General features: G+C 45.5%; 1 protein-coding gene across 1 annotated transcript in view; it reads right to left on the reverse strand.

Annotated features, from left to right (window-relative positions):
• ISX (intestine-specific homeobox) overlaps window positions 1-3,291 on the reverse strand; it is a 30,585-nt gene extending 27,294 nt beyond the window's left edge. The window contains exons 1-5 of the mRNA XM_006890234.1: window positions 3,252-3,291; window positions 2,639-2,716; window positions 2,279-2,447; window positions 1,997-2,073; window positions 1,594-1,830 (exon numbers count right to left, since the gene is read on the reverse strand). Of these exons, the coding sequence (XP_006890296.1) occupies window positions 1,594-1,830; window positions 1,997-2,073; window positions 2,279-2,447; window positions 2,639-2,716; window positions 3,252-3,291 (601 nt within the window). The remainder of the gene's footprint in view (window positions 1-1,593; window positions 1,831-1,996; window positions 2,074-2,278; window positions 2,448-2,638; window positions 2,717-3,251) is intronic.
• Window positions 3,292-11,168: the final 7,877 nt, after the last annotated feature.

The raw sequence follows: 11,168 nt of genomic DNA on the forward strand, positions 1-11,168 counted from the left end.
CTTCAGGGCCTATTTTTGGCTTAAGATTGAAAGATGACCTCTGGACTGTAGTTTCAGGGGTCAGTCTAGTCATTCTCTAAACTTTTGATTAACAATCGAGTGAGTTGGCCATTTGAATGACCCAGGGACTGTGAGGACCAGTTTGTTGTTAAAGGGGTCATGGTTCATCAGAGTTGGAAAGGCAAGAGGACGCGTTAGTTCTGCCCGTTCATGTTACAGAAGGGGAAACTGAGGCTCAGAGAAGGGAAAGACTTGCCTGAGGGTCTTCTCTGGGTTGGTGCCAGCCCAGGCTTGGGAACCTGGGTCTCACTGCCTTCCTCACCCATCAGTATTCCCCAAACATCAAACTCTTTGTGAGTCTCCAAGTTATCTTGTAGCTTCAGACATATTGGAATATCAACTATATTATTATTTACTTTGCATTTTCCCCAAACAAACTTACAGGTTTTATATCCGTTTATTTTAAAAGAAACCTTCATAGCATACCAATGAATGGTTGATCAGTATCGCTTGTCATCAACGAAAGCTCAGTGCAGAAATAATTCTAGAAACATGTGTGTAACCCTCAAAGTCACTTTGAAAACCACCAGTGTGACAAAGCCTTTGGAAATGATGAATTTCAGCATGGTTGGAAATGCACGGATTTAAAAAATCTTTAGCTAGAGGTGATGGTTTTGGCTACTAGAGTTCACATCTAATGTTAACTCCTCAGGTATTTTTTTGCAGGTCACGTATCTTATAGGGGTATAATTGTCTATAAGGGGATGGTTAATATTCTCTGAGGCAGCATTGTTGCTATTGTTGTGTGCTGTTGAGTTAAAACCAACTCATAGCTGGCCCTCCGGTGGGTTTTCAGAGGCAGTTAGTTGCACAGAAGAGACTGCCCATCCTTCTCCCATAGAGCAGCTGGTGGATTTGAACTGTGTGCCTTTGGGATTGCAGTATAGCTTCTTACCACTTAGACCACCAGAGCTCTCCATGAGACAGTAGCATAGGTGGTGCTCAACTCCTAACTGAAGGTTGGCTGCTTGAACTCACCCAAAGGCGCCTTGACGATCTTATTCTGAAGGATCGCAATCTTGACCACACTATACATCACAATTTAACTCCAGCACACATGGGCCACCATGACTTGAATCTTAATGGCAGCAGGTTCAAATATTCCCTGCCTCATAGTTGTAAAAAATAGAGGAAAATTGCCATGAAAATCCTTGAGAGCCACAGACACTGGCCATGGCTGATTATGATGAATATATACATGTAGATACATGCCATATTAAAGTCCATTTGGTCTATATGCAACTCAGTGTACATCTGTAGTCCCAATCCCTCAACAACCTGTTACAGTAAAAATATTAAGTAAATGGTTCATCATAACAAGAGGGTGTTACTATGTGATATACACCAAAATACTATTATTATTTCATTATTATGGTAAAAACATCTTAGTGTGCCTGGAAGTGTTTTCTTTCATTTTGTTTATGCATTAAAAGGTACACTATTTGGCAAGCTCTGACCAAGGCAAGCCCTCCCTAGCTGAGCTGAATCATGGGAATCAAGAAATAGACAAATAAATGAGCAGAATGCACTTACCCTGGGCTGGGTTCTTCACGGGCTTCTCCAGCCTGGACTCTGTGGCTGCGGCTGGCACGCAACCCTCTCCCGCTGCCCTTTCGGTCCTGACCCCCTCGCCCCCCTCGCTGGGTCTCTTTAGGATCTCTTCTATGGAGAAGGACAAGCCTAGCTTCTTGGGGACCTCACAACATTCCATGCTCTTTCTCTTCATGTCCCTGCGGAGAGCAGAGCCCACCGTGGCCCTCTCTGTGCGTCCTGAGAGGAGGGACAGTGAGGGAGGAAGTGAAGCTTAGTGTGTGTTCCAAAAGGTGTCCCCCAGAAGGTCCTGGGGTCAAGAGGGTGAGCAGAGGCGGGGACCCTGGAGTCTCATGTTGGGGTGTCCAAACTCGGTCCCATCTCTGCAAGGGCTCCCATGGCTCACTTGAAATCGTTGGATCAAGCTGACAGGTCACATCCAAGGAGCCAGGTCGGGTACCTGGAGCCAGCACCTTCTCTGTCCTGTGTCCATGAGCTCAGAGGCCTACTGGCCAGATGTCAAAGGAGTCGCCATTGCCAAGTTGAAGTTTATCTTCCAGTGGAGGGTCTTCTCAAAGGCAGCTACTTTTCCATTCCCCAGCTGCTTCCGGAACGCTGAGGTCAGTGCCCACAGGAGAGTAGGGAGGGGTGGACACCCCTAGAGGAGACCATGAGGCCTGGTGTCTACCTTTGCCCTCGCTCAGGGTGGGGGTGCTTTTCTGCTTGTTCCCGTGTGGCCTCGGGAGGACTGGACTGGAGCGCCGCCTCTGGGCAGCAGGGGGCCAGGTCAGTCCTGGTACTAGAATGTGGGGGGTGTTCCCGGAAACCCTCTGGGCCTTCCTTCAAGTCTGCTGCCTCTGCAGGAAAGAACAGGCCCCTGAAGAGCCTACGCTTCCGCTCCAGGTGGAGGCTAAGGAAGGGGGCTTTTGGGGGGTCCCCAGCCCTTCCCCTCTCAGCCACTGGTCGTTGGAAACTTCTCAGGCTTTGCTTGTCTGGCCCTGCCTCCTCTCTGATCACCTGTCTGATCAGCTTCACTTCACAAGCCCACCTGTGGGCTCCTGCACCAATGTGCCCCTCTCTTCCTTTCGGGGTCGTTTCTGCTTCTCCCCAGCGCCCAGCCTCTTACCTGGGCCCCACAATGGCACTGAAGGGACCCCTTCTCTCTGTCCAGTCAACAGTCTCTGTCTGGGCGCTGACACTGGTTGATCTGTCCTCACCAGGAGTCTTGCCACAAATGACTGTGTAACCAAGGAGGAGGGGGCAGTAAAACTGGCTGATAAGAGGGGAGGTTCTCCACCCTCCTGAGGGCTCGAGGCAGGTGTGAGGCTGGAAGGGGCAGGAGGCAGAGGGGATAGGAAGGGCCTGCCATCCGGGGAGGGGCTGTTCTGTGGGGCTGGCCGGGTGGAGCGGGAGGAGAGGCTGGGTGGGAGAACCGCCAGGAAGTGTGGAAGGCCAATAAAATGTGTTTACTAGGCTGGAAGAATTTATGGGTCACCCAGAGAAGATTAAAGGCTGGGATTCCGGGTCAGCCTCAAGTATACTTATAAGAGTTTACAAATGCCAGAGCAAAAGAGGCATATACTAAGACCCCTGAGGGGAAACTGAGTCCCAGGCCCATGGGTGTGGTGCATGCCATGGTGGGATCTGATTTAAGCATCTACCAGGGAACTCCAGGATACCACACTGGCCACATGAATCCATATTGCATGAGGGTGATAGATAACCTATGAGGGTTGGGAATGGGAGTTGGAACATTAGAATCTAGGCTTTTTCTTATGAAGGGTAGGAGGTGAGTCCCATCTACTCCAACAAGTGGGTTTGGGGAGTAAGGGGCTCACCTGAAACTGAGGAGCAGGTAAAGATCACGTGTCCTGCTTCGGGCACAATGCCTCTCTGGAGTGCCAGGCGTCGGCCCTGATAAGAAGAGTTCCTGCTGCAAGAAGTCTGGGCTGGTGCAGTGGTTTACATGGCTCAGCTGCGAATGAGTCCACCTAGAGATTCCTTCGAAGAAGGGTTGGCATTCTACTTCTGAAGTACCAGACGTTGCAGACGTCATGGAGCACAGTTCTCTTCTGACATACAAGAAGTCACTCCAAGTTGGGCTTGACTCAGTGGCAGCTGGTTATGGAATCACTGGGTGCTTCAAATGGTTAACTCTCTGAGTTGTGGACCAAATGTGCGAGGTTAAGTCTATCCAGAAGCATCTCAGCCTGGAAATGTACTTGCAGAGCATCAGCCAGGGAGGAGCACAACTCTGCCCTTACACACGCAGGCTTGCCACCAGTTGGGATTGACCCAGTGACAAATGGTTAGGTTCTTCTGCAATGATGAAGCCTATCACCTCAAGGGCTCTGAGGTTCCCTTCTGTCGTGGTTGGACAGGAGGGTCCCACTCTCTCCAGTCACCCATGGGCCCAGGCTCTGCTTAACCTGGGATGCCACCGTCTTAAAATCATAGGCTTCAAGTTTCCTGTAACAATGGCTTGAAGGAGGGGAATTCGCATGAATCAGAGTTGGAAATAGTATATCAAATTTCTATTTCTATTCTAACATCTAGGAGGAGTCATAAGACCCAATCAAGGGCCAGAGGCCCAGGAAATGGCATTTTCCTCTCTGACTGGAGGAAAAAGAACATTTTGGTGAACATAGCACAATCGTGCTTCACCATGCCTGGCTGGCGTTGTGAAGATATAGGGCCACTGTAGCGGGCTCAGGGGCCTGTTTCATGAGAAGGGAACATTTCCGTTCCTTTATGAACAGAATAAACTGTGAGTGATACTCAGAGTGGTTGCCCAGTGAGGACAGGAGTGTGAGGCACAAGCACCATGAAGAAGAGTGGAAGAGAAGGCATTGATGGAGTCTTCCTATGCACTGGCCCCAGACACTCTCCACTTTGTTTAATCCACAAAACTCACTCCACCAGTAAGGTGTCAAAAATACCCACTTAGAGGAAGCCTTGGTCACACAATGATTACATGGTGGTTCAAGCTCACTCAGTGACTCCATGAAACAAAAGAGGAGAAGGACAGGTGTTGAATGAGAAATAAAGAAAGTGAAGCAGTGAAAGTCCGAGAAAGCTGAGGGCATGGAAGGAGTCAAGGATCCTTGCCTGGAGCTGATGGAGAGAGCTTCCCACTAGCGCTGGGGGCCAGAACTTGAACTTCTCATTGCCTGAACTGTGAGAAGATATATTTTTTTTTGTTCTTTAAATGCACTTACTTTTGGTCTCTCTGATCATTTGCTATGCATGTGAGAGATGGACAATGAATGACAGAATTGATGCCTTAGAGCTGTGCTGTTGGAGAAGAGCACTGAGCATCCCATGGACGGCCAAGAGAACAAACAGATACGTGTTAGAGAGGATGCAGCTGGAGTGCTCTTTGGAGGCAAGAATGATGAGGCTTTGTTTCACATACTTCAAGCATGTTGCTAGGAGACGCTACTCGTTGGAGAGGGCCATGGTGCTTGGAAGGCTGGATGATTGGCAAAAGAGAGGAAGACTCTCGACCAGGTAGAATGAGACAGAATGAGACAGTGACTGCTGCAATGGGCTCTAGTGTGTAAGGAAGTGTGAGGATGGCACAGGATAGGACAGGGTTCAGAACTGTTGTTCATACACTTATTTTTGTTACAATAGCACTGGGAACATAGTAAATAGTTTCCTGTATGGAAGAGAGTTTTAATTTTGTGAAGCAGTATTTGTTGTTGTTGTTGTTGTTAATGTGCTTTCGAGTCGCTTGCAACTCATAACGACCCCATGTACAACAGCCCTAAACTCTGCTCTATCCTGTGCCAATCTCACTGTCTCTGACACTCCCATCCCGATTATCCCAGGCACTGAATCAATCCCCCTCATAGAGGGCGTTCCCCTCCTGCGCTGTCCCTCCACCCTCCCAAGCATGATGTCCCTCTCCAAGGACCGGTCTCTCCTCACAACATGTCCAAAGTATGTTAGACGGAGCCTCAGAATCCTTGCCTCCAAGGAGCCACCCGGTTTAAACCTCCCCAGGACAAATCTGTTTGTTTTCCTAGCAGTCCATGGTATTCTCAATACTCTTCTCCAGCACCATAGCTCAAAGGCATCAATTCTCCTTCTATCCTCCCTGGTCATTGTCCAACTCTCTGATGCATAACAAGTGAAGCAGTATTTAGGAAGAAAATAATAGATTTGTGGCCGACTGTTAATTTATTCATTTATCAACTATTTTTAAACAACCATTATGATGATTCATCTCAAAAACCCATTACTAGAGTCAGAAACAGCTCAAAGCTGATCCGCCATTGGTTTTCCAAGGCTGTAAATGACACTGGAGGAAATTGTGTGTCTTTCTTCCTTGGAGCTGCTGGTGGGTTCAGATTAACAGAGAGCACAGCCTAAGGGTTAGGAGCACGATTCTCTACCGATTGGGCCACGAGAGCTTCCATGATGATTCACAGAGACCCTAAAGGACGGAGCAGAGCTGCCCGCGGGGGTTGCCAAGGCTGTAAATCTTTGTAGAAACAGACTGCCTCAGTTTTCCTAAGTGGGTTTGAACCTGTGGCCTTTGGGCTAGTGCTTAACCACTGTGCTACACGATGGAATTGACTTGATTACAGTAGATCTTCAGATTTTATTAGGATGTGGCATTTGCCACATGATCTCCGTGCTGCAAAGACAGTGGTGACAAAAACAGAAAAGGTCTCTGTTCTCATGGGGCTTCTGTTGAGACATGATGGAGAAACCGAACCAAAGTCAGTTCCATTGATTGGTTCTGATTCTCAGTGACCCTCACTCGGGTGTGAGGCTGTAATTCTTTATGCGAAGGACTGTCCATCTTTCTATCTCTGAGCAGCTAGTCAATTCAGACCTCCAATATTTATTTTTTTCAGTTTACATTTGGAGACTATACTTCTGGAACACCTTGTCAAAAAATAAGTAGGTAAATATAATTTCTATTAAGGAGCACTGATGGCACAGTGTTAACCAAAATGTTGGTGGTACTCAACCTTCTTGGGCAAAAGATGAGGTATTTGGCACCTGTTAAGAGTTACAAGGTTTGGAAATCTGACAGAGATACATGGACTGTTATTTGTATCTTTTAGAGTCACTATGAGTCAGGAAATCAAAAGATGAGTTGCATTGGGGAAGTTTGTTGGCAGGGACCTCTCCAAAGTGCTAAAGAGTCAGTATAGAGACCAAGGTGCACAAGATGTAGGCTATAGTCTTTTACTTGCTGTGTATCTGAAAGCTAGGCAATAACTAAGGATGACAGAACAATTGATGTCTTTGAGCTGTAATGCTGGAGAAGAGTATTGGACATAACTGTGGACTGCCAGGAGAACCAATAAGTCTGTCTTAGAGAAGGTAAAGCCAAATTTCTCTTTGGAGGCAAGGATTAAGTTCTGTCTCACATATTTTGGGCAGGTGGCCAGAAGGGACCAGTCCTTGGAGAAGGACAACATTCTGGGAAGGGTGGAGGAACAACACAGGAAGGGAAGACTCCGGGTGAGATGGATTGACATGGTAACTGGGGCAATGGGGTTAAGTGTATCCGAGTCAGTGAGACTAGCTTGGGATAGGGCAGGGTTCAAAGCTGTTGTACATAGAGTCGCAAGGGTCACAGGTGACTCAATGGCACACAATATGAACAACCACATGAGTTAGAATTTACATGGCAGTAAATCCAAGTTTTTAAAGTTTCTATCAGTAGCTCTAGCGGTCTAGTGGTGAGGAGCCGTGCTGCCATCCCTAAGGCATATGGTTTGAATCCAACAGCTACACTGCAGAGGAAGAGGAGTCATTTCCCCCCTTGTGAGTTGTAGCCTCTGAAACCTGCTGTGTGGTCAGCTATGAGTGAGTTCTCACACCACACAATGACACTTAACAACAATGATAAGGGACTCCAGCTTTTTCAGATGTTAATTTGAACCTGTAGAAACAAAGAAACAGCAGTGCTTCATGAGTAAGGATTTGACCACAAACCAGGTTGTGGAGATAAGGCAGGCAACAGAGGACCAAAGGAGATGAAGGTAAGTTACAAGCCATGCATAGCGGTGCCAGGTGTATCAGTTACAGTCATCTTAGTTACAAGTAAACAAAGACTCATTTTAAAAATACTTCCTCAGAAGGTGGAGTGGCATGTACTGCTAACTGAAAGGTTAGTAGTTTGAATTCATCAGCTGCTTTGAGGAGAAGGATGGACTGTTTCCTCCCAAGATTTACAGCTTTGGAAACCTGATAGGAGGGGGGTGTCACCATAAATTGGAACTGACTCAATGACAGACTGACAGTGGGCTTAATCAGTAGAAATTAGTTTGTTCCCGTGGTAACGTGCATAGGTAGAAGGGTGCAGGGATGGCTACTCCAAGAACAATGATAGTGTGAAGGAAAAAACCCATTGCTGTCAAGTTGATTCTGACTCATATTTGACACTTCATCAGGTTCCCAAGGCTAGGAGCAGACTATCTACCTTTTTCTATTGGAATAGGTGGTGGATTTGAACTGATCTTTGCTTATCAGCCTCACACATGATAGTGTTGTTGTTTTTTACCATCTAGTTGGAATTGAGCCATAGGGGACCCTCTGTGGATTTTCAGAGGCAGTTAATCACTTGGGAAGAGATTGCTCCTCCTTCTCCCATGGAGCAGTTGATGGTCTCTAACCATCTACCTTTGGGATTGCAGTGCAGCTTCTTGCCAGTAGGCCACACATGATACTATGAGGGAAAAGAAATCTATTGCTGTACTGTTGGTTCCAACTCATAGTGACCACATTTGGATTTAGTGACAACACATTGTGAACTGGAAGACTCTTGTTTAAATCAATTAGTACCTGGAGGGCAGGCCTTTGTATTGAAAAGCCGACTGGGCCTTATTAAGTTTGGAGGGTCCTGTGTGAAGCTATTGGATTCTGGAGAGTAGGTTGTTTTGATTTAATTGAAAGTTGTGTGTAAACTATTTGGTATTGATTGTTTGAGGAGGATATAGTTCTAAGTGGTACAGCACTTGTCTGTTAGTTTGCTGTACTGGGATAACTTGGGGTTGCTGTGATACTGAAAGCTGTGCCACTGGTGTGGCAAATGCCGTAAGGGTAATCATAGTGGACAGGATTTAGTAAAGCTTCCTGATTAAGACAGACTTAGAAGCAGGATTGACAACAATTATATAACAGGCCTTTGAAAATTCTATGAACACTAGAGGAATGACAATGGTTATAGAACAGGGTTCAGATCTTTTGTTCATTGTGTTGCTATGAGTCATACTCGACAGCATCTTACAACAACAACAACATAGTGACCTCAGACATGACACTATGTGCTCCATAACATTTTCTCCACAACCTCACCAGCATTTGTTGTTTGCTGTTCTGTTGAACTTTGCTATTGTTACTGGGGTGAGATGATATCTCATAGTTGTTTTCATTTGATCTCTCTTAGAGCTAGAGAGTTTGAACATTTCTTCATGTGTTTGCTCGCCATCTGAATATCTTCTTTGGTGAAGTGTCTGTTCATATCCTGTGCCCATTTTTCAATTGGATTATTTACCTTTATCTTGTGGTGGTGCTCAAGTATTTTATAAATTCTAGATAGAAGTCTCTTATCAGATGCATCATTACAAAATATTCTTTCCAAATCTGTGGCTTCCCTCTTTCCTTTTTACCCTGTTGGAGAAGTTTTTGATGTGCATAGGGATTTGATTCCTAGAAGGTCCCATTCATCTGTTTTGGAGGAGATTGTGTCAGCAAAGCTGTGTGACCATGTGGCGTGCTCAGGAGCACTTCCTGAATGAGCAGGGACCATTGATGCATCAACATCCCGTGCACGCAGAAAGCAAGAAGAGAAGAAGGAGAGAAGGGGGAAGTGGGGTCTCCCTCTTGCGTGTCTCCTCTTCTTGCACAAACCCATAATACAGCTTACATTTGCTCATAGATGGACCTTTGCTGAAGGTCTGTACAGTGTTACTGAGCTCGATGTTTACAGCTTCCTTGGAAGTGGGAGTTGACATCCCAGACGTACAGTTAAAGGAGCTGAAGCTCAACGACGAAACAACTCACTCCAAGTCATTCTGTGTGGCAGAGCCACAGCTTGAACCTGTTCTGTCTATGCTAATTGCAAGCCCAATTCTAGGCTTTACATGACCTCTTTGAGTTATATTTATATCTCAAGCTTTAAGAAGGAGCTCTCAAGTCTCTGTATGGATTGAGAGTTGAGAGGGTTAGGTGCTTCAAACTTAGACTTTATATTACTTACCTCTAGAACATTTTTCAAGGTCTAGATCTTACTTTGTACCTACAATGCTGTGATGTTGCGTCCTGCCCAGAAATCATTCCTTGTTCTGTGGTCTAAAAATCATATGAAGTAAGGGATGAAGGTGTCATGAAGGGTTAATTAATGATACTGAGATGTCCTATCTGGGGACAAGAGTGGACCCTTTGTTCTTGCATCAATTGCCTGAACATGATCAGACATCCTAAGCGAATCAATTTGCTTTAAAAGATTCAGAAATTGCGACTCATTTTTCATACAGGAGTCTTTTGAGAACATTCAGTGTTCTCCAATAACCTGCCAGCTCCTATAGTTTCCCCTACAAGGGCTTATCACCTCAACTTGACCAGGCAAATATTTCAGAGGTGCCCTGAAATGGAAAATGGTCATATACAGTGCACAGGTCAAAGCTTGAAGCTCTCTTCTTTTAAGATTTGATACCTAGAGAGGCTGGTCTTGGCTCAGTGTTGACTGACTTCATTCCTGGTGGGCATGTGCAATGTGGTTTTTACCTTGGGCTGTGTGTATTTATGAAACTCAAACTCTGGTGTCGTAGACTGTTGTGTGTTGTGCTACTAACCAAAATGTTCAATTCCCATCATATTTAAAGTCAGTCATAATGATCTCTGGGGACAGAACATTAGGATTGGTGGAGAGGTTGCTGAGTCCTTGATCCACCATAGAGGAAGAGAACTGGTTTTCTCCTTTTTTTTTTGCCTCCACTTTTTGTTTTGTTTTTGTTTTTATTTATTATTAATTTCAGTAAAAATGTACAGAGACTTTGGATTTCCATTCATTCATTGTTCCACTTTTCTCCCCTCCCAACCCTCCCCCACCCAGTACACTACCCTCTTGTAAATGTAAAACAGAAATTCTTTCATTGTTTTACAAACCCTCCCCCAGGTCTACTCCACCATGTAGCCTTCGCTCTAGACACCTGTCATGACAAAAATACCTAATCACATATCTTTTAAAGAGTTTTCTCCCTCATCTGTTTCAATGAAGTATACATTATTGAACCCATCTTTCTCAGTCTCTCCCCAACCCCAATATCAGTCCTGTTTTACAACAGTGGCACCATGCAGTATTTGTCCTTTTGTGACTGAAATACTTCACTCAGCATAATGTCCTCCAGAGTCACCCATGTCACCCATTTGAATAATATTGCATGAATTCCTTGTTTTTCAATGCAGCATAGTATTCCATTGTGTGGATATACCACAGCTTCTCTATCCATTCGTTTGTTGATGAGAACTTAGGTTGTTTCCAACTCCTTGTATTGTGAACAAAGCCACAATAAACATGGTGTGCATATATCTGCTTGGATGTCAGTTAT

Source organism: Elephantulus edwardii, unplaced genomic scaffold (genome assembly GCF_000299155.1).
Source record: "Elephantulus edwardii isolate Elephantulus edwardi_28Jun2011 unplaced genomic scaffold, EleEdw1.0 scaffold00086, whole genome shotgun sequence".
NCBI classification, from domain to species: Eukaryota; Metazoa; Chordata; class Mammalia; order Macroscelidea; family Macroscelididae; genus Elephantulus; species Elephantulus edwardii.